The 24,342-nt window shown below is 44.2% G+C and overlaps 1 protein-coding gene across 1 annotated transcript in view; it reads right to left on the bottom strand.

Annotated features, from left to right (window-relative positions):
- Window positions 1-24,342, bottom strand: part of c12.2 (von Willebrand factor A domain-containing protein c12.2) — a 464,393-nt gene that overhangs the window by 102,985 nt on the left and 337,066 nt on the right. Inside the window, exons 7-12 of the mRNA XM_080280343.1 lie at window positions 22,460-22,618; window positions 16,285-16,410; window positions 15,950-16,063; window positions 13,069-13,272; window positions 10,702-10,862; window positions 2,162-2,444 (exon numbers count right to left, since the gene is read on the bottom strand). Coding sequence (XP_080136469.1) covers window positions 2,162-2,444; window positions 10,702-10,862; window positions 13,069-13,272; window positions 15,950-16,063; window positions 16,285-16,410; window positions 22,460-22,618 — 1,047 coding nt within the window. The remainder of the gene's footprint in view (window positions 1-2,161; window positions 2,445-10,701; window positions 10,863-13,068; window positions 13,273-15,949; window positions 16,064-16,284; window positions 16,411-22,459; window positions 22,619-24,342) is intronic.

The raw sequence follows: 24,342 nt of genomic DNA, 5'->3' as shown, positions 1-24,342 counted from the left end.
CTATAAGTCTTCCCTGTCAGAGACTACCTTGACATGAGAGGTACACAGTTCTATCCAGCAGCCTCAGCCAATACAGTACATAATACCCCTGTCATTACATGAAACACACACAATACACCAAGGCACATAAAACAATCACCACATAAACACTACCAAACTCTTTACAACAATATCCCTCCTCTAGACATTCCAACACTACAGTAAGGCACCATGTTTTGCGGCATCAAGATTGGCAAAATCGCACTTTGGTGGCAGCCATCAAATATTCCAGTGACTGCACATTTGTGACTAAAAAACGCACTTTTGCGGCCTCTTGCAGCACAAGTTTTGGATTCTTGCCATGGCAACGACAGTGCCAACACTCAGTTTTGGCCTGTTTCATGCATGTGTTCCGTGTGTCTGCAAGTTCAGCGTTACACTCACGTTCTTCATTAGTAACTGACAGAATTATGTCATATTGTGCTTCAAGTGGAGCCAGATATGGACCAGGTGATGGGGGAAATGGTGTAAGAAGGCATGAACCTGGAACAGCAGGCAGTAAAGGGAAGGTCAAGTGTGACTACTGCAAGGGGGTGAAAAAACGCAAGTATGATGACGAGTTAAAAAATAAAATCATGGCAGACATGGAGAAAGGTGCTTGTAACTCTGAAATATGCAAAACATATAACGCCAGAGTCAACTGCACGTAGTATGGGAAAACAGCTGAGTGAACTTAACACCAATCTAGCCCTTGCGAAGAAGTACTTTGAACCAGGCGCTGGGGGTAGACGAGTGAAAACAGTGATCGAGTACAGCTCAATTACAAACAGTATTAAGTGTATTAGTGGTGGCGACCATCATCCACTCACTTGATGTAGTGCTGCCTACTTCTTCCTTAGCCTGTATCATTCTTTTTCTGTGCCTACCCTCTTCTCTTCCTATTTCTCCCATCTTTCCTGTCACTTCTTATTGCTCTTCTTTCCTTTACAGGTGGCTTTACATTGAGTGACAAGCCAAATGGTTTCCTGTAAGCCAAGGAACCATTTACAACGTTGGGTGGTAACCATATAACCAAACCATACGTGTTCCCTACATGTCAACAAGTGGGTTGGTGGAGGGTTAGTGCCCCTCCCCGTAAAACAACTAACTCAAAGTCAAATGGCCACCCCTTATGGGATTGTGGCGTCTGGCAATAGATAGATAGATTAAGTGTATTTTATGATGTTTTTATGTTAACTTAATGTTAGTTTATAATTTAATATGCTAATAGCAATGTTTCAGGTAACTTTAGGACATATTTAAAGAAATATGGTACACTAGAGGGGTGTGTTTTGTTACGGGCCCAGTCCTTATTAGCTTATTTTCCATTAGGTCAATACCTCACCTTTGGTGGAATCAACCCTGGCGGCATTTTTCATGGTCCCTATTAGGTGCAAAACCTTGTGCCTTACCGTATTCTCTGTTCACTTTCATTTGGCCTAAAATTGTCATCACTCCATCTTGAATACTGGGTCATAACAACAGACTAATACAGTACTAGAATATGATTCTAGTCATGAAGAAGCTCCAAGGAAAGGATGTAGAGCCATAGCGCTGTCTGTTTTTGCCACTGAGCTATGTGAAAAGAGCTGCAAAAGGGCCATAAATCTGGGCCAAGTTAAAGTGAATGAACTATAGCAATGAAGAAACACCTACACACTCACTTCACGTGTAGGGCAATACAACACCTTGATTAGAATACTATGATACAAGCCCCACCCTCCCTCTTGACATCCACCCATTGCAGGTGTCCTTAAACAGATATGATCAAGTTCATCTAGTTAGGCTTAAGGCAGGAAGCATTCAACCCTCCTCTGCTGCCAAATTAAATTTTGGTTGGGTAGAATCACAGATGACAAGCACCCAGCTTGTAGAATAGGCCCACAAATCATTACACATACAATGAAACACTGCACAGCACATACCACACTAAGATGCAGACACAATATAAACAGTATAGGAACCTATGGGACAACCCCATAGGGGCAGTTGCTACTCTGTGGTCAAAGGGTCTCCTCAATCAGATGGATTGGAGTTGAGAAACAAAAACAACTGCTAATAAACCACTCACTTTGATATCCACCTACTCTGACACAAGCTTCACAACACAAACATACATTATATAATTATACAGATGACTGACCAGCTGTTCAACCAAATCGACAGTTTCTCGAGAGGTTAGTCGTCTGAGAGGATGGTAAAGGAAGATTGTGAGGGCCTCAGGTGTCAGCCACTGCCCCTGGGCCTGCCCAATCACAGGAGGCTCAGCCAATGCTGCCACACGAAAGGCTGGGTGGATGCGTAGTACTCCCCTCTCTGCCATGTCACTATCTGATAGACTATGTCGTGACTTGATGGCATCATAACGAGATGGATGCAGAAGTCTTGTCCCATCATACAGCTGCAGCTCACGGTCATGAATCAGTCTAAAGAGAACAAAGTATATAAAAGCAATTTTTCAAGATACAAAATTACACAATGCAGCAAGGATTTACAAACTCTGTCAACTCTCACCTCTCTTTACAGGGTATTAATTTTTTGTGCTCTAATACAGCAGTACAGTACAGTTCAGCAATATGCACTCCACATCTACATCAAATATCTAGCTACTGAATCCACTATCAAGAGAAAATAAATCTTCCTAGGTCATCCGTAGAAATATTTTTCCTCTTGCTATCCAAAACTGACTTCTTACCTGGGAAACCATGCACTATTAGTTTACCAAAATAATTTCACTATCAATAAGACCAAGATCTCAATTTAGATATAGTTACTGCTAGCAATGATGCATTCAAAAGAATAAGCATCTTTAAATGTTTAAAATGATTGCATGTATGGAAGCTGTGGGCCTGAATTTGCCTGACATGGGCGTAGAGCTCTACTATACATGTACATCATGTTTTTGCAGGTCCTGAAGTCTAGTTTATTCAGCCAAAGAAAACAACCATCTATCACTGGAGAAGCTACCCACCCCTACCCAGCATTTCATACATGGTAAAGATGTGGATGGCTTTCGTCAAGTAAGGTGAGAATTGCCTGTGGAAACATGCACTGGAATGGCTGTGTTTATGTATATGTTACAGAGGAAACCTTGACAAGGTGGGAATAGGTGAGAGCAATGAAGAGAGTATATTAGTGCACCCTGTTCAATGTCTGTCCCCAGGTGGGATTAAATTTAGGTCTGAAGGAATGGTAGAAGGAAGCACTACAACACTCAACCACCAAAGACTCTTTTATCAATTAAATACACACAACCTATTTCAAATAATGGACAAGTAGATTCATCCAAAATTTAATCATATCAAGCAAAAACTGCAAGCTTCATATGCGTCCAACAAAATACAAGAGTGGATATTTTCAGTTACGTAATGTACCCTATATCTGGATCCATATGTCGGTGAAACTCTGATCTCCACAAAAAATGACAAAGATTGGGCTACACAACTGAGTTTGAGAGAGTGTGTAAGAAACGGAATCTAAAGGTGAATGTAGGGAAGAGTAAAGTGATGGTCTTTGAGAGAGGTGAAGTCAGTGAATGTACAGCGAGGTTGGATGGTGAGGAATTGGAAAATGTGAGTACGTTTAAGTACTTGGGTAGTGTGATGAGTAAGGATGGAGGTTTGCAGGGTGAAGTGCTTGAAAGGGTACAGCAGGGAAGAAAGGTTGCTGGTTCTTTGAAAGCAGTGATAAGAAACAGGGAAGTGAGCATGGAAGTGAAAAAGTTACTACATGACAGTATTGTGATACCAACTCTAACGTATGGAAGTGAAGCTTGGACGTTGTTGGAAGGACACAAGTCAAGAGTGAGAGCCATGGAAATGAGTTATTTAAGAGGAGCCTGTGGAGTCACATGGAGAGACAGGCTGACGAATGAGGATATAAAGGAGCGTTGTGGTGTGGATGTGGATGTGATAGGAAGCGTTATGAGGAACACACTGAGGTGGTTTGGCCATGTGGAGAGGATGGAGGGTGAAAGACTGACGAAGAGAGTGTATGTGAGTGAGGTGGAGGGGGAAAGAGGGAGGGGGAGGCCGAGGATGAGATGGAGAGATGGGGTGGAGAGATATATGAGAGAGGGGGGTGTGAGTTGGGAGCAGGGGAGTGAAATGGCGGGGGACAGGGCGACTTGGAGGCGATTTGTTTGTGGCCACCCCAAACGGGATTGAGGCGTCTGGCAATAGATAGATAGATAGACAACTGAGATGCTTACTGAAAGACCAAAGTTTATCACACAGTTTCACAGGACACCTGCATTTTCTCATTAATGGAGAGTACACAATCCCACAAAAATGTGAAGTATACCTGAATTCTGTTAATCCATAATCTGAATGATGCATCAAGAAGAATATCTATACCTGACACATGAAAGGCAAGCTTTATCAGCCATGTTTAGATTAATGACAACTCGCTGCAAGGTGAACGGCAAACTCATACCTCTGTATAAGGAACTGCTACATACACAAAATGCAAACTGTATCCTACAAACGCAGCCTTAAATATTACCTAGTTCATCTCGGTATAAATCTGAGGTCCTCACACTCAAGGGGCACCAATAAACTTTGTATTTACTTTTGAGGGGTTGAAATGAACAGGACAAAATTGAATCTAACCATGCTACCTACCTCTTTAAGCTCCTCCCATTTCTCCCAAGTTAATCTAATTTACTGGCTAACAAGTAGATGTGGCTCAGCTCTATAACAGAGTGGTGCTTAGGGTCAGACAATGCTGGGTTGCCTAGGCATGCTCTGAGGGAAAACGTGATCTCCTGCAAACCTGCTTCCAAGGTGCTTCTTCCTTGCAGACAGTGTGGACAAAGATAATGGCAGCAGCTACCCCCCTTTTGTTCAGAGTTGCCACGTGCTAGTTTATCATTTACTGTTTTAAAACTATAATCTACTACTTATTGAAACTAAAAACATAAATTTAACTTTATGAATTTACCTTCGTTTAATATAAAAAATACTACCAATTTCTATCTCTCTATCTATCTATCTATCCAGATGCATTCATCCTGTAAGGGGTGGCCACAAACAAATCACCTCCATGTCACCCTGTCCTCCTCCATTTTCACTGACCTTCCCCCACTTCACACACCCCTCTCTCATATACCTCTCCACATCATTCCTTCATCTCATCCTGTCTCCCCCTTCCTCTGCCCCCCCTCCACCTTACTCATACATACTCTCCTCATTTGTCTCTTGCTTTCCATCCTCTCCACATGACCAAACCACCTCAATGTATTTCTCCTAATGCTTTTTGTTGCATCCACATCCACACCAGAACACTCCTTTACTTCCTCATTTGTCAATCTGTCTCTCCATGTAACTCCACATGCTCCTCTCAAATAACTCATTTCCACTCCTATCACTCTTGACTTGCGTCCTCTCAAAAACGTCCAAGCTTTGCTTCCATAAGTTAGGGTTGGTATCACAATACTATCATGGAGTGACTTGTTTACTTCCATGCTTCCTTCCCTGTCTCTTACCACTTCTTTCAAAGAAATAGCAACTTTTCTTCCCTGTTGTACCCTTTCAAGTACATCATCCTCCAAACTTCCATCCTTACTCATCATACTACCCAAGCACTTATATACACTCACATTTTCCATTTCCTCCTCATCTAACCTTATTGTACATTCACTGACTTCACTTCTCTCGAAGACCATAACTTTACTCTTCCCTACATTCGTCTTTAGATTCCGTTTCTTACACACTCCCAAACTCATCCACCAAGCCTTGCAGTTTCCCATGGTCTTCACTTAACAACACAGTATCATCTGCAAACAACAGTACAGGGGGTTTCCAAACACTGCTCTCTCTCACTAGGGCCACTCCAACATCCACTGCCCTACCTTGTATCTCTTTTATAACCCTATCCATACAATGATTGAACAACCAAGGAGACATGACATCCCTGTTTCAATCCAACATTCAGAAAGAAAAATTCACTCCATTCACATGCACTGCAGCCTTAGTGTCCTTCCACATGCACTGCAGCCTTAGTGCCCTCATGCATACTCTCCACAGCATTCAACAGCTTTCCATTTAATCCAAATGTTCTGAATATATTCCACATTCCTTGTTTATCCACTCTTCTTCAAATCCATGAAGGGCACATACAACTTCTTTCCCTTCTCTAGAAAATTCTCTACTAAAGTCCTTAGGATGACTATCTGATCGACACAACCTCTTCCCTTCCTAGAACTTCCCTGTTCTTCTCCAACTGATCCCTCTGTTATTTCCTTAACTCTGTTAATAAGTATCCTACCATATACTTTTCCTATTACACTGATGACAAATGCCCCAATGACTATCACACACTTTGTTTTCTCCTTTTCCTTTGTACAGGGGAATAATTATACAGTACTTGACTCCCAGTCCTCTAGGACTTTACCCTCCTCCCAGGCCAATCTGCATATCTTCCATGTCCGTTCAACTACTATCACTTCCCCGTGCTTCAACATTTCACCACACACTCCATCAATGCCTGGGGCTTTCTCCATTCTGAGTTTCTTCATTGCTTCCATTACTGTACTTCCAACCTACTGATCTCTTCCTCTCTTCTTATCTCCCTCCTTTTCCCAGCCATTCCCCATCCACTTATACTTGCATCACTATCATTCTCTATGTTTAACATTTCCCTAAAATGTTCTCTCCACCAGCTCCCTTTTTCTCTCTTCTCCAGTATCAATCAACCATTTTCATCTTTCACTCCCCTACTACCTTCTTTATCACCCTGTCTATCTCTCTTTACCTCTTTCCGGAACATTTTCATACATTCCCTCCACTTTACACTCAAATTCCTTCCAAATTCCTCATCCGCTCTCATCTACTCTTATCTTTACACCTCTCTCTTCCTCTCTACATATAACTCTCTATTCCATTTCTCAACTTCCTCCATGCCTCTGCTTCCAATCCACTCAATATGTCTTTCTTCTTTCATACCTTTTTTGTCCTCGCTCGACACACACACACACACACACACACACACACACACACACACACACACACACACAAAAATCTTGCTGCACAGCGCAGGTAGAACTCAGTGAGATGCAAGAAAGGACTGACAGCCATATGCTCAGTCAGTATGAGATGTGTTGAGAAATGCGAAACTGAACAAAGAATGTGGAACTGAACGCTAACTTACAAGAACACATGGGTGAATGAGTAATATTTTTCTGATTAGCAAGCATCTTCATTCCATTTTGTTCCCCAAAATTGTGAAACCCATAAATTTTTGTTGAGGCATACGGCCTAGAGTGTGCCCAGGACAGGTAACCGGATGTAGGCCAGCCAATCTGCCAAAATGCATCACGAAGATGACAGATAATATCAAGGTAATAATGGTTGTTGACAGTCTGACCTTCTGGTGTGTATTCATGATGCACAACACCACGGTAGTTGAAAAAAAACTTTCAATATGCATTTCACCTTGCTCCAAACCTGTTGTGCTTTTTTTGGCTGAGGCATCCCTGCACTGGGTCAACTGCTTTGGTTTCTGGGTCGTACCCACACAACCAAGTCTCATCTCCAGTAATAAGTCTTCAGAAAGTCTGGATCATGATTTGCACACTTGAACATGTCTTGAGCAACGTTCATCCATACAGCTCATTGTTCACGTGAAGGGAGCTTCAGAACGAACTTGGTGGATACTCCTCGCATGCCCAAATCATCTGTTAAAATTTTGCATGCTGATCCACCACTGATACAAATTTCATTACCAATTTCTCCAACAGTCAACCGACGATTTTTCATAACAAAATCGCAGACTTTCTTCACATTCTCAGTACTCCTGCTTGTTGATGGCCTCCCATGAAATCGCTCTTGACTGACTTTCAACCACTTTTTAAGTGATTGTACCAATCCTTTATTTGCGTTACCCCCATGGCTTCATTCCCCAAAACCTGCTGGATCTTCCTGATAGTTTCAACTTTGGTATCACCTAGTTTTTGGCAAAACTTGATGCAGTAACACTGTTCGACTTTTTCAGTCATTGTGACGCATGTTAGAACGCATAAGGTGTACAACCATGAACACAGGCTGATTGACAGCCATTGAGTCAGTCATGGTGGGTGGCATTAATCACGCATGTGCATGAAGGTCCGGCATCATGCTACACAAAACCTCGCCCCTATCCTCTAACTGGTTGATAAGAAAAAATATGAGGTCGGATACTTTCTGAATTGACCTCCTATTCCTGATTACAAACATTTGTTTTGCAACAGTGCAAATAAATGCTTGTTGCAAAATATGTAAGAAGGCATGGATGAGTGAAACTGTGCCAGCAGAGTGGAAAAAGGCTATGATTGTACCCCTGTGCAAAAATAAAGGTGGGTGATGTGAGTGCAACAATTATTGTGGAATAAGTTTATTGACTGTGGTAGGGAGGGTATATGGAAGAAATCTTATATGAAAAGTAAGAGAGATATCAGAAGTCCTGGTTAGTGATGAACAAAGTGGCTTTAGGAGTGGCAGAGGATGTGTGGATCAAATATTTGCAGTGGGACAGACAATGGAGAAGGGTTGTGAAAAGGACTATAAGGTGTTAATGGCATTCATGGATCTGGAAAAAGCATACGACAAAGTAGACAGAGAAGGACAGTGGAAGGTTTTGTGCATGTATGGTGTAGCTGGTAAGCTGCTCAGTGCCATCAAGAGTTTTTATGATGGTAGTGAGCATGTGTAAGGGTTAATGGGCATCTAGGTGAATGGTTCACAATCGGTGTGGGCGTGCAATATGGCTGTGTCATGTCCCCATGGTTGTTCAATATATATATGGATGGGGTGACGTGAGATGTAAAAACACAAGTAATGGAGAGGGGGATGGCGATGGCAATGAATGGTGATGGATGGAATATCTCAAATCAGTTGTGTGCCGATGATGCAGTACTACTTGCAAATACCGGACAAGAACTTAGTAGACTAGTGCAGAGTCTTGTTGATGTCTGTGAGTGTCGTGCCTTGAGAGTAAATGTAGAAAAAAGAGTAGAGTGATGGTTAATGAGAAAGAAAGTGACTCCCAGTGTGATGTTACAGTGAATGGAGAGAGACTGGAATAGGTGAGAGAGTTCAAATACTAGACCTGGGTGCAGTAACAGAAAAGAGAGGAAAATGTGAAAAAGAGGTGGAAAGCAGAGTGACACAAGGAAGGAAAGTAGCTGGTGCAATGAAGGCCTTGATAAGAAACAGAGACTTGAATGTTGCTGCACGAGACTTACATGAAGGAGTGAAAGTGCCAACTTTAACATATGGATGTGAGACTACGGTGAGGCATGAAAATTAAAAGTCAAGAGTGAGAACAGTGGAGATGGTACTGCTGAGGAATGTGTGTGGAGTACAGAGAGTGGATAGGATACAAAATAAGTGTGATTCCTGAAAGATGTGGAGTACGGAAGTCTATGGACATCAGAATCGAAGAGAGTGTACTGAGATGGTATGGTCATGTGGAGAGAATGGAAAACAATAGACTGGTGAAAAACGTATATCTCGGCGAATCTGAAGGAGGTAGGAGGCATGGTAGGCCAACGAGAAGATGGAGGAGTATGGCAGATGAGTGTGTGAGGAAGACAGGTTTGGAAGTTGAGGAGGCTAGGGGATTGACTGGAGATCATGCTGGCTGGATGAATATTGTGAGAAGCACATGATCAGGGATTTGGCACCCCTTTTAACGTAACAGCGTTCAGACTGACTTAATCGGATACGTTTATGTGAAGCTACAGAACGTTGTGAATGCTTTTGGTGTATCAGATAGAGCCAGGATTCTGGGGGCTTGAATGGTGAGTGAATGGAAGCTTGGCCCATAGGATTGGGCAAATCTGGGCTGTCTGGACATTGCTACTCCTCACCCTCCCCAAGGAGAAAGGAGGTCAGGATGATGAAAGATGATCACAAAAATCCACATACTGTACAGTATAACTTCGGCCCACCTTGGACCAACCTAAGTCTCTTTGGCGCATAGTAGTTACTATCTATCTATCTATCTATATACCTAGGCTGCTTCCCCCAAGGAAAGGGAGGTAGCCGAGACAGGACGACTCACTCTCCATTTACTCATCCATTCAAACACATTCATTCGCATCTTAGCCCCAAAGGGGAGAATGGACAGATCCTCACCACATCACACCGCACAAGGGTCAACTGCGCAATGCAATCAGTGACATCCACAGCAGGGCCCGACAGCAGAACTGGTTTACCCCTGCCACATCATAACAGACCCATCCCCTTACCCACACCTGACCTGACTAGCTGATCAGACCAAATGCGGGAGAATATCCCCTCAGGGCTGCGTCATCACTTATTCATTCACAATTTCTCTCCATTTATTTCTGTCACGCACAGCCACTCTTCCTTGCTCAACAGACATCCCTCTCGCATCCAGCGCTCTCTTCACACTGTCCATCCATTCTATTCGTGGTCTTCCTCTCAGTCTTACACCTCTCACATCAGATCTAGTTATCTTTTTCACCAATCGCTCATTATCCATTCTCTCCATATGCCCAAACCATTGCAACACCCTCTGCTCAACTCTACCAGCCATCTCCTGAACAACTCCAGTTCTCCTTCCACTTCATCATTTCGCACTCGATCCATACGCTAAGAATTTTTATAATACAGCTTGCTGGATAATATACAAAAACTTAAATTAATGGAATACCACTCCAATAATACAAAAGCAACTTACCGGTGCAAGACAGCAAGTGTACCGTGGTGGAGGCGATGAATGCCATCTAGGATGGCCATCTTGCCCTCCAGTGCTGCCACCACCAGGGGTGAAAACTGCCAGCTGGTGTCACCAGTGGGACCAGTCACACGCTGCTGCACCAGGTCTCGAGATGTCATATCCTGTCCATACAAAAGTATAACAGTGGGAGCATGCAAAATTCTTTGTACTGTATCAGGTATAGCAGATCCTCATTTTACATGTACCGAACTGTAAAGTACTTGGGATGAAAGGTGGCATGTGTTTTTATAAAGGCCTTGACATGAAACAAAGGTCTGGGTATGGAAACTGCAAGGGCACTGCATGAAGGTGAATTACTGCCTTTTTCAACATAACTGATGTGAGACATTTGTATGGTGCTAGTATATGAAAAGTCAAGAATAAGAGCATTGGAAATGGGAATGTTTGGGAATGTGTGGAATGAATAAAGAAGGTAGGATAAGAAAAATGTATCAGTAATCAATGAAAGATGTGGAAAATGGCAGTCTCTTGGCAACCAGGATGAAAAGTGTTGGCTTAGATGGTACGGTAATATGAAGTAAAACGATGCAATGAAACCAGTATATGTGATTAAGTTTGACGGTGCAAGGAGATGTGGCAGGGCAAAAAGAAAGTGAATGGATAAGTGAAAGTGAGAGAGAGAACAGTAAGAAAGATGACGGAATTAGTGAACTGACAGATGACTGATTTGAGCTGACTGAATGAAGTATGTGTACAGGAAAACATGACAAGAACTTAGCACCCCTTTTATACCTTGACACTCAAAGAAATAAGTATTCAGCAGGTGTATATGAACTGTGTCTATAAGGAAGATACAAGGAAGAAATATGTTTGGACTGTTAGGTTTATGATGTAGAGTTATGATTCTGGGAGCCTGCATAATCTGTGAATAGTTGTGTGGCCTATTTCAATGGGGATCCTGCTGACTACTACACCATCCCATAAAAGAAGAAAAACCACAACCTGGAGGCTGAAGTTGGAGGGAGTAAAACAGGAGGATGGAAAGGGGGGGGAGGTATGCAGACTGGGTTGATGACAGTGAACTCATAAAATACAGTACAGGTGAACATAAGAAAATTTCTTTTAAAATCATTCAGAAAAGTATTACCATCAAAACACACAAAGTAATGGTGTTACTGCAATGAAACAACTGAACAGACAAAATAATGCGCGAATTATGGGAACTGTTACTGTACAATGATCCCATGCCAGAGATGGATGTCTTCATGTGGTGGTATCAATGTAACCAGGTGCCAGAGCTTCTGGTTATACAAAAGCTCCACAACTCCCTACCTCCCAAAAGGAGGATGGTGGACTGCAAGAAAAGGGCACCAACAACAGCAACAACAACCCTATTACCCCTCCCACTCATACTACTGATGCACTACATCGTACTGAAGGTAGCCTGGCCCATCTGGGGGGAAGGTTTTCCTGACATCACTCATAAGGCTATGATGGAAACAGCCTGCCCTGATATGATGCTTAACATGCTGACTGAAGAGACAGAAGAAGAATATCTGCTGCCTGTAGAACTACAGCAAAATGAAGACCCATCATAACTAGACTGATGAGGTGATGCCACCATCACCTGGAATAACCCACTGGCAGCCACATGAGATGCTTCATCTTGATGGCCAACCAAATGACTGGGAATTAGAAGACATTCATTCTTGGGGCAGTGTGAGCAGTTCTGGACCTAGACTAACTATATTCTTACACCCTTCAGACATGAACAAAACAAAATGATAAATGAAAGGTACCAAAGACTGGTCACTTCCTACACTGTCCCAACAGTGCATCAACCAGCTCTGTCCTCCTACCAGACTTTGAGACACTGTACTAACCATGATCATCTCAACCACTACAACATAAATGAATTTGATGGTTCTGAAGCAGGGAACCAGTCTCAGCCTTCAAGTGGTAGGGTGCACCTACAACATCCATCCTCTGATAAACTACCCCAACCATACTCCTCATCATCAAATACCAAGGTAAATATCACTCAACTGTCATTTACAACCCAATTAAACTACATTTTTATGTCTGCACATTTTATGAATCATTTCATTTATGTGCTAGAGGGAAAAAGAAAGTGTTATGTACTGATACTGGAGACTCTCTGAGATTTTATGACAACTGCCAAAAGAAGTCAAAAAGTTTCATCCCTTCATGGTACCAGTTACACAGATTAGATTACGCAGCTTGAGGCAGCAACATATCTTCCACATAAAACAGACTTATTACACACAAAATACCTACACTGTACAGTCCTACAGTGCAAAATTAACATGTTATAGCATAGTCAGTACAACAAACAGTGTACTGTACCTGATACAAGAGTATTGGCTCTGTTTGGTAGCCTAAAGTATGGGCAAGCTTGGCAACCAATGCAGATTTGCCACAACCACGGGGTCCCACCAGACAAAAGTCCCCCACAGCATGGCTCTGCATCATGTCTGACAGGAGATCTCGGTGGTATCTTGTGGTCACAAAAGGCGGAGGAGGGCTCCCCCAGCTCTCACCACAGGATACCTACAGTATGTGAACATATTCAAAATACCAAAGCCATAAACATTCATTAACAAGTGGGTCAGAAAAGATATTACAAATCATGAAGATTTAAAATGAAAAATACTTTCTCAAAAGCGCTGTGCACATACCTACTGTATACATAAGCCCTCGCTTTAGAAGACCTGTTTATACTGGACTTCGGATATACTGAACCCTTGACCCTACCAGACAACTTTAGTACAGTATATACCGAACCAAGATCTGGTATAGGAAGCGCATGCAGTGGCCTATGGGACAACCCTGTGCCAGGCGGTGGACATTGGAGATGCAGGATAATTTAACTACTGAAATGAGGGTCACCATTCATTCTGTATTGCTTACTGATCTATCATATATCAGAGAACAGTGGCCAAACCCATATAATACTGACTTACTGACATCTCATGTTGTTTTATGTGAAGTACAGTAAGGTCCCGGGTTATGTCGCTCTTGACTTACGTCAATCTCCAGGTTACAACAGTCTGCTACAAGGAAATTTAAAAATATAAAATAATTGAAGAAATAAACATAAGGCATGGGTTTAAAGTGTTGCTGCCTGCTGCAAGATGTCTCTGGTGTTTACTGTAAGATAGAGTGACAAAATTGCTTGGGTACATCTATGTTAAGGAATAAAATGTGTGTTGACAGTGTGCACGAATGTGGGACAATGGAAGAGTGAGGAAGTGGTGGCTTAAATCAGACGCCACCACTGTTGCCACAAAATGACAACATGTGGCTGTACTACCACAACTGTGACACATGAAAGGCTCTTGAGGGATGACATGGTGGACTAAGAATACAACACATTTTTTATTCGATAAAAATCATTAGTTCAAAAGTTTGTGTTTCATATACAGTAATCCCTCATTATACAATGGGGTTCCGTTCCTGAAAACCCCATCGTAAAGCAATCCATCGTATAGCAATCCCATTATAACATGGAGTCAATGTGGATACGTTCCCTGACGTGCCTAAACTCTCACATACACACACCTTAGCACTCACATACATGAAATATCCTTATGTTTAAACATTTAAAGTAACACATTAATAGTGAATAAAGAGAAAAAAACATGAAAACTACAGTATACAGTAGTTCTTACTTTTACTGAAACAAGCAAGTGTTGTTTATGTGGTTCCTAGACTGTTCGCCATGAAGTCGACAATTCGCCGTCATAATATGGACATTCCCCGTCAGGACAATTCCCCGTCATTCTATAAAGATACTTATTACTGATTAACTGATACATTAATAACTAATTTTCAGGGAGATCTATCAAAGTCTATTTTAATTCAATAGCGTTGGCTTTGGATATCATTTGTAAGTTGCTCTTTTAGACAATATTTAACTTGTTTCTACCTAGCTGTAGTTGACTTTGAATTATGTTCTATTATCACCCATAGCTGTTTTCATTAATTTCCATTGGTACTACAACATCCTGGGTATATTTTAAAACAACTTTGAAGAGGTACAGGTACAGTACTAAAAAACTAGTGTACTTCCTACATAAACTGATATGAAAATAAACGATGGGGAATCATCCTGACGACGAAAAGTCCCGATGGCAAATTGTCTTGTTATTGTTGTGATGGCGAATTGACTTGATGGCAAATTGTCCTGCAACATTTATACAGACGTAATATGAAGATTATTCGTATAATTCCAAAGTATGTCGATCGTTCACTTAAGGTCATTAGGCATTTATATAAATGCCAATGTCTTGTATGTAGCCTTATGCTAAGATGAAGGAACGATCATAAATCAGCTGATTCATGTTTCAATATATTATTATTTTTTCATTTAATGCCCATGATTTCATGCCATATTTTACATTTACTATATAAACAATAAACCACCATCACTTTTATAACTTACATAATTCAAATACTCGTGTACTTGCTAAATAAACTGATACGTAAATAAATGACGGGGAATCGTCCTGATGGCGAATTGTCCCGACTCAGCCTCACAGTCACAGCCCTCATTCATCAATGTCAGAACTGGCTGTCTGGGCAGGGCTGGCTGGCTGGGCAGAGCTAGCTAATGAGGCTGGACCGACGGACAAGTGTGTGTGGTCCAATGCCGACAGTGTGAGGATATTTTTGTTGCGTTTGCACATTTGCTGTTCACTGAGCCGCGGATGATCCATCATTGTAGCAAATCGTTCCCATTGTATAGTGGGAATAGGGTACTAAAATTTTGACATTGTATAAGCGAAATATCGTATAAAGAGGCATCGTATAATGCGGGATTACTGTACATACCTGTTATCATAACAGTATTATATGCACAGTATCTGATGTATGGTTGAAAAATCCACATATGGACTGATGTAAGGTATAAGTGTATGAAACTCCAGTTACATAAAAAGTTGACTTCTGTCACATTTCAGGAATGGAATTCTGACGTAACCCGGGACCTTACTGTACCTACCAAACCGTTTTTCATATACAGTGTATACCAACCCTAGGTCCAGTATAGTGGGTCCCTATTGAATGCCTTACCGTATAACAAACTATTGGATATACTGTCTTCCCTTTCCCCCAATTAGTCTGTTATAATGAGGTCCCACAGTATATCCATATTCCACAGCAGCAATCGATAACCTAATGAATAAAGTAAAGCCATTCTACAAAACAGTCACTGCAATGAACTGACCTCACTTATGATCTGATGACCTGCAACCGTAAGTGTGACCTGTGCTGTGCCAGGCGCATCCTGTTGGGGCTGTACAATTTCCACCTTATCTGTACCACTGCTGCTCTCACCTCTCTGTTGGATGTTGCAGTGTTTCATTTAAAATCAGCAAGACCTACAAGCAATGCAAATTTTCTGAGAATATCTATAACGTCTCTTCATCCTACATGGAAACAAATAAATAAAGTGCATTATGTGTGTTATGAATTCATTTGCCAGTACTCACTATGGATATTCGTGTCCTATAGTTACCTGAACCTCAAGTATACAAAAGTTATAAATAAAAGTGAACATACCTGGATTCTAAAGCCAAAAGTGGCAAAGACATCCTCAACTGATTTGAAGGTTTCAGGAGTCAGGAAGGTGTAGTATGGGTAAAGTCGAATGAGGAGTCCTGTTGGATCCACTCCAGGGAATTCATTCTGTTGATGGGAATGGGACACTTAAGCTAGAACAAGGGTCTGTAGTATTTAAATTTGGTTGACTGGTGTGACTTTTGTGGACTGAGTGCATGACCGATTCTGATTGGTGTTTGTAGCTCCACTGTACAGTACTATACTCTGTTAACTTTACCATGACCTAAATTTGCCATCTCTCCATCTTGAATGCCATGTTAAACAATAGATTTGAACACTAGAATATGATGCTAACCATGAAGAAGTGCTGCAGAATGTATGCAGAGACACAGTATTGTCTTTTCTACCAATGAGCTATGTGAAGTAAGCCCCCAAAGGATGAAAATCTGGGCCAAGTTAAAATGAATGAACTGTAGTGTATATAGCTAGAGTGTGCTTGGATTAGTGTGAATCAGTATATATGTCTAATAAGTGGATGGTTGTGTCTGATGAAAATGGATGGGTGTGTCTGATGTATGTGGATAGATATGTTTGATGTATGTAGAGGATGGGGGGTGATAGTTGGGTGAGGAAGGTGAGAAGTGTTAATATTGGGGGTGGGGTTATGAGGGGTAGACCGAGAAAGACATGGGACGAGGTCATTAAGTGTGACCTTAGGGTTAAGGGACTGAACAGGGAGGCTGCAATGGATCGTGCAACATGGAGAGCCGCCATTAGGTGACCAAGGCCGACACATGCAAGCATGTTGGAGCCTTTAAAAACGAAAACGATGTAGATAGGTATGTCTGATGTGTGTGGATAGGTATGTTTGATGGGAATGGATAGCTTTGTTTGATGCATGTGGATAGGTATGTTTGATGTGTGGATAGCTATGTCTGATGTGTGTGGATAGGTATGTTTGATGTGTGTGGACAGGTATGTTTGATGTGTGTGGATTGGTATGTTTGATGTGTGTGGATTGGTATGTTTGATGTGTGTGGATAGGTATGGCTGATGTGTGTTTGGATAGGTATGCCTGATGTGTGTGGATAGGTATGTTTGATGTGTGTGGTTCATGTGTAGATAGGTTTGTCTGAAGTGTGTGGATAAGTGTGTTTGACGTGTGTGGGTGGATGTGTCCGATGAGTGGATGGATGCATCTGATGAGTGCGGATGGGTGTGTCCTACAAGTAGATGAGTATGTCTGGAAGTTTACATGTGACTAGTGAGTGTTTGTTACTAGCAAAGGTGAACGGATGAGCGAATGTTCATATGAATGAGTGTGTGTGGGTGTTAATGAGTGAGTATGCATGTGGATGAGTGAGGATTGATGAGGCTGAGTAAGTTAGTGTGGATATGTGAGGACTGATGAGGCTGAGTGAGTGTGGATATGTGTGTATGGATGTTGATGAGTGCATGGGGGAGGGGAAGGATGTGGATGAATATGGGTGGATGTGGATGCATGTGGATGGGTGTGGGTAGACATAGATGAGTGTGGGTAGATATGCATAAGTGTGTGTGAGTGTGGGTGGGTGTGGATGAGTGTGGGTGGGTGTGGATGAGTGTGGGTGGTGTGGATGAATGTGGGTGGTGTGGATGAGTGTGGGTAGTATGGATGGGTTCTCATGAGTGTGGGTGGTGTGGATGGGTTTTGGTGAGTGTGGGTGGGTTCTGGTGAGTGTGGGTGCGTTCTGGTGAGCGTGGGTGGTGTGGATGGGTTCTGGTAAGCGTGGGTGGTGTGGGTGGGTTCTGGTGGGTGTGGGTGGGTTCTGATGAGTGTGGGTGGGTTCTGATGGGTGTGGGTGGGTTCTAGTGAGTGTGGGTGGTGTGGGTGGGTTCTGATGAGTGTGGGTGGTGTGGATGGGTTCTAGTGAGTGTGGGTGGTGTGGGTGGGTTCTGGTGAGTGTGGGTGGTGTGGGTGGGTTCTGATGAGTGTGGGTGGTGTGGATGGGTTCTGGTGAGTGTGGGTGGGTTCTGGTGAGTGTGGGCAGTGTGGGTGGGTTCTGGTGAGTGTGGGTGGTGTGGATGGGTTCTGGTGAGTGTGGGTGGGTTCTGGTGGGTGTGGGTGGGTTCTGATGGTGTGGGTGGTGTGGGTGGGTTCTGGTGAGTGTGGGTGGTGTGGTTGGGTTTTAGTGAGTGTGGGTGGTGTGGTTGGGTTTTAGTGAGTGTGGGTATTGTGGATGGGTTCTGATGAGTGTGGGTGGGTTCTGATGAGTGTGGGTGGTGTGGATGGGTTCTGGTGAGTGTGGGTGGTGTGGGTGGGTTCTGATGAGTGTGAGTATGGGTGGTGTGGATGGGTTCTGGTGAGTGTGGGTGGGTTCTGATGAGTGTGGGTGGGTTCTGGTGAGTGTGGGTGGGTTCTGATGAGTGTAAGTATGGGTGGTGTGGATGGGTTCTGGTGAGTGTGGGTGGTGTGGGTGGGTTCTGATGAGTGTGGGTGGTGTGGGTGGGTTCTGATGAGTGTGGGTGGTGTGGGTGGGTTCTGATGAGTGTGGGTGGTGTGGGTGGGTTCTGATGAGTGTGGGTGGTGGGTGGGTTCTGATGAGTGTGGGCGGTGTGGGTGGGTTCTGGTGAGTGTGGGTGGTGTGGATGGGTTCTGGTGAGTGTGGGTGGGTTCTGGTGAGTGTGGGTGGTGTGGGTGCGTTCTGGTGAGTGTGGGTGGTGTGGGTGGGTTCTGGTGAGTGTGGGTGGTGTGGGTGAGTTCTGGTGAGTGTGGGTGGTGTGGGTGGGTTCTGGTGAGTGTGAGTGGGTTCTGGTGAATGTGAGTGGTGTGGGTGGGTTCTGGTGAGTGTGAGTGGGTTCTGGTGAATGTGAGTGGTGTGGGTGGGTTCTGGTGAGTGTGAGTGGGTTCTAGTGAGTGTGGGTGGGTTCTGGTGAATGTGGATGGTGTGGGTGGGTTCTGGTGAATGTGGGTGGTGTGGGTTCAGATGAGTGTGGGTGGGTTCTGGTGAGTGTGGGTGGTGTGGTTGGGTTTTAGTGAGTGTGGGTAGTGTGGATGGGCTCTGGTGAGTGTGGGTGGTGTGGGTGGGTTCTGATGAGTGTGGGTGGTGTGGATGGGTTCTGGTGAGTGTGGGTGGGTTCTGGTGAGTGTGGGTGGGTTCTGGTGAGTGTGGGTGGTGTGGGTGGGTTCTGGTGAGTGTGAGTGGTGTGGGTGGGTTCTGGTGAGTGTGGGTGGGTTCTGATGAGTGTGAGTATGGGTGGTGTGGATGGGTTCTGTTTAGTGTGGGTGGTGTGGGTGGTGTGAGTGGGTTCTGATGAGTGTGGGTGGTGTGGGTGGGTTCTGATGAGTGTGGGTGGTGTCGGTGGGTTCTGATGAGTGTGGGCAGTGTGGGTGGGTTCTGATGAGTGTGGGCGGTGTGGGTAGGTTCTGATGAGTGTGGGCGGTGTGGGTAGGTTCTGGTGAGTGTGGGTGGTGTGGATGGGTTCTGGTGAGTGTGGGTGGTGTGGGTGGGTTCTGGTGAGTGTGAGTGGGTTCTGGTGAGTGTGGGTGGTGTGGGTGGGTTTCTTGTGAGTGTGAGTGGTGTGGGTGGGTTCTGGTGAATGTGAGTGGTGTGGGTGGGTTCTGGTGAGTGTGAGTGGGTTCTGGTGAATGTGAGTGGTGTGGGTGGGTTCTGGTGAGTGTGAGTGGGTTCTGGTGAGTGTGGGTGGGTTCTGGTGAATATGGATGGTGTGGGTGGGTTTTGGTGAATGTGGGTGGTGTGGGTGGGTTCTGATGAGTGTGGGTGGTGTGGGTGGGTTCTGGTGAGAGTGGGTGGTGTGGTTGGGTTTTAGTGAGTGTGGGTAGTGTGGATGGGTTCTGATGAGTGTGGGTGGGTTCTGGTGAGTGTGGGTGGGTTCTGGTGAGTGTGGGTGGGTTCTGATGAGTGTTAGTATGGGTGGTGTGGATGGGTTCTGGTGAGTGTGGGTGGTGTGGGTGGGTTCTGATGAGTGTGGGTGGGTTCTGATGAGTGTGGGTGGTGTGGATGGGTTCTGGTGAGTGTGGGCGGTGTGGGTGGGTTCTGGTGAGTGTGGGTGGTGTGGATGGGTTCTGGTGAGTGTGGGCGGTGTGGGTGGGTTCTGGTGAGTGTGGGTGGTGTGGATGGGTTCTGGTAAGTGTGGGTGGGTTCTGGTGAGTGTGGGTGGTGCGGGTGGGTTCTGGTGAGTGTGGGTGGTGTGAGTGAGTTCTGGTGAGTGTGAGTGGGTTCTGGTGAGTGTGGGTGGGTTCTGGTGAGTGTGAGTGGTGTGGGTGGGTTCTGGTGAGTGTAAGTGGTGTGGGTGGGTTCTGGTGAGTGTGAGTGGGTTCTGGTGAATGTGAGTGGTGTGGGTGGGTTCTGGTGAGTGCGAGTGGGTTCTGGTGAGTGTGGGTGGGTTCTGGTGAATGTGGATGGTGTGGGTGGGTTCTGGTGAATGTGGGTGGTGTAATTCACCACCAGGTCGGTCAGGATCACTTGATGGTCGTGATCGTCAGCTTTTACCCTCCCGGAAGGGAGCTGAGAGCTCATATAGTCCGATCTAAGGGCAAGGCTGTGACCTTCACACACGCACACACCCGTCCCCTTGCTCAAGGGGGACAGTAACCACCCACTTCGTCAGTGAAACTTTTCGCAACCTGAGCGAGGCGCGAACTCCCGTCTACCAGATGGCAAGCGAGAACGCTACCACTGAGCCAGCGAGCGGTGTGGGTGGGTTCTGGTGAATGTGGGTGGTGTGGGTGGGTTCTGGTGAGTGTGGGTGGTGTGGGTGGGTTCTGGTGTGTGGGTGGGTTCTACTGACTGTAAATGGGTTCTGATAAGCGTGGGTGGGTTCTGATGAGTGAGAATGAGTGTGGATGTGGGTGTGGGTGTGTGTAGGTAGGTGTGGGATAACTGGGGTGGGTATGGATGAGTTTAGATAAGTGTGGACGAGTGTGGATAAGTATGAATGAGTGTTTATGAGTGTGGGTGAGTGTGGATGAATGTGGGTGGGTGTGGATGAGTGAAGGCAGGTGTGGAAGAGTACAGATGGATGTGAATGTGTGTAGGCGAGTGTGTGTGGTTGTGGATGAGTGTGTGTGGTTGTGAATGAGTGTGTTTGGTTGTGGATGAATGTGTGTGTGGCTGTGGATGTGTATGGGTGGGTGTGGATGAGTGTAGGAGGGTGTGGATGAGTGTAGGAGGGTGTGGATGAGTGTGTGTGGATGTGGATGAACGTGTGTGGATGTGGATGAGTGTGTGTGTGTGTGTGTGTGTGTGTGTGTGTGTGTGTGTGTGTGTGTGTGTGTTGATGGAGGAGTATGGGGGAAAGGTTCTGAAGCAATGTTATTAATGATATATAACTAAAAAAACGTACAGAAAATGTGAAACTGATTTCATGCATCTACTAACATTCTTCTTCCTGATAAAATGTTAAAAAATATTCTTTAGCACAGGCAAGTCACTAGCATGTAAGGGACTAATCACTTAGCTGTGAAGACTTTTGTTAATACTATTTCTCCTGTTATCAGCTAATCTCTTCAGCTTAGATTAGACCTTTCGAAACAGAGGGGTTAGGTACAGACCCTGTATACTCCAGCAATAACTCATTCTTAGATAAATATAGTATTCTGACGTCTGTTGGAATACAGTAAGAGAGTTGTCTGTCAGTGCAGGTAAACCCCTTCGCTATCACTTGCCTTTCCTAAAATGCCCCAATCGTCTGGAGACTGGATTAAAAAAAAAAAAAAAAGAAAAAAAAAAGAAAGAAAGAAAGTAATGCTAGCGCATAAGTAAAACTCTACTCGAATTTTGTCCGTATCCAAGGTGGCTTTGGAAGCTTCTTAGCAACTCTTCCTAGGCGATATATTGTATTACACAATACACCTTAACCTTCTCTATATGGCACTTATATCGCTTAAATACCGACAGTTTCTATAAACAACGTAAAAAAAAAAAAAGATACTGAGGTGGAACGTGCAGGATATATAATTAAGGAAGAGCTGTTATGAAATATCCAAAGACACTTACAATACAATCCTCAGTGGTAGGGGGAAAAAAAAAATGCAGCTCCACATCCTGCCCACAGCACTTCTTCGTGACTAACATTACAGTCTAGCGTTACTCTAATGTAACAAGTCTGCATTCAGGATGGAGAGATTGTACGCTTAGGCCAAGTTTAAGTATGAATAAAGTCGAACACTCACCAGTATGCCGATGACTCTATCGAGGTTGTGTATGGGGAAATCTGGAAGGCCTAGTGATTTGGATTCCTTACTGAGCATTGTATGGGCGAGAGAGAGGGCCCGCGACACCACATCACTGTCCACATTAGGGTACTGGCTCAACAGGCTCTCTAGGTGCTCCTGCAAGTGGGAGAGAAGGTGGTCAAATAAGGGAAAAATACGTGATGTGTGGTCAGTAAACAGACAATACCGATGTGTTTGTATAGTCAGCAGAGGAGAAAAACAGATGTGACGTAGGGGGAAAAATGGTGCTAATCAATGGAACAAAACTGGCGTGTATTCAGGAAAAAATGGCGGTCTGAAAAAAAAAAAAAAAAATCGTGGTATAGGAAAGAATGAAGAAGAAGGAAAAAAGATGCATAATCAAACTACGGAAAAAAAACAAAAAAAATCTGCCCTCCCCCCCAGATAGCTGTGAGATCCTCATCCCCCACCCCCCAAATAACACACACTTTGCACTCCAAAGTGACGTATAGTGCCACGGCCAAAACTGCGAATACAACGCAGCCCTGACATCAGCCCTACGCATGACTAACTACAATAAAAAGAGACCTCAATATCAAGGGATGTCAACTACTTCACAGCGATGACGCCTTTTTATATTTTATATGTTACCATGGACGCATTTAGTTAGCTTAGGGTGAAGTACAAAATACCGCTCATTAGCCCCTTCACTACGTAGGGTGCTCTCATTAGCTGAGTAAAATAAGCTCATTCTAGCAAAATAAATAAATAAATAAATAAATAAATAATAATAACAAAAAGACATCATTATAGGGAAGGAGTTAATGAGTGCACAGATAAGGAAATTGGCGTCCAGTACGAGAAAAGTAGCTTAAATTATGACAGAACAGTGGCTAATGATGCTTGTAATTACTGGCTATTCTTAAACCGAGGGGAGGTAATGGGGTTTATTAAGTACAGAACATCAACAACCCTCTCTCTTCCCCTCTCTGCCCTTCATCACCCTCTATTCACTCCACGCTCTTCTCTCTCTCTCTCTCTCTCTCTCTCTCTCTCTCCTTGCTTGTCTTAATATAATTCTCATCTATCTTCCACTCCTCACTTTCATTTCCCCTTCTCTCTCTCTCTCCTTCCGTGTGTTCTATCATTTATCTTCCCACTCATCTAATCTTCTTTCCTCCCTACCTCCTGTCTGTATCTGTCTGTCTGTCTGTTTGTCCTCTTGTCTGGTGTTTGTCTCATCTCGCCTTTTTTCTCTCCCCTTCCCCTCTCCCATCACCCTTTTTCCCACTTCCTTCTCATCCTCGCTCCAACATTCTCCCCTTCTATTTTCTGCCAATTTTCGCCTCATTTCGTCTATTCCAACCCTTCAACCCCTCTTTAGGTTCGTTAATCTTCTTTCCCACTTTCCTCTGTCCCTTTTCACCTTCCTCACTCTCATATCATCACCATTCTCTTCCATTTACTCCTCCCTCACTCGCCATTTGTGTCAATATCCGCCGTCTCCTCCTCCTTTCTCTTCCTATCATATTCTCTTCTCTTCTCTCCTCCCTTCTTCTCTTTCCTTCTCGCCCCGTCCCTCTTCCTACTACTCGTTATCTTCTTCCATTACCACTCTCCTCCTCCTCCTCGTTGTCTAATGCCAATGCAGTGCGCCTCCTCCTCATTTTGCCTCCTTGCATTGCCTCTTCCCTCCTCCTACCTTCCTTTCCTTCCTCCTCTTCCTGTTGGTGCGGGTAATGAAGACGTGAGAGGGCTCCACCACTCAGTTAATTGACGCTAATGATGCCTCTCACTTTTATCTTTCCCTCCGGCTAAGGGCACCAGAGGAGAGGGGGTTAAGAAGGGGGCAGCAGGAGGGGGCGAGGGAGGGGGTTGGT

The sequence above is a fragment of the Coenobita brevimanus genome, chromosome 84 (assembly GCF_032717465.1).
Source record: "Coenobita brevimanus isolate Jiangsu-jjx chromosome 84, ASM3271746v2, whole genome shotgun sequence".
Lineage (NCBI taxonomy): Eukaryota > Metazoa > Arthropoda > Malacostraca > Decapoda > Coenobitidae > Coenobita > Coenobita brevimanus.
This window is presented reverse-complemented; position numbering and strand designations above follow the sequence as displayed.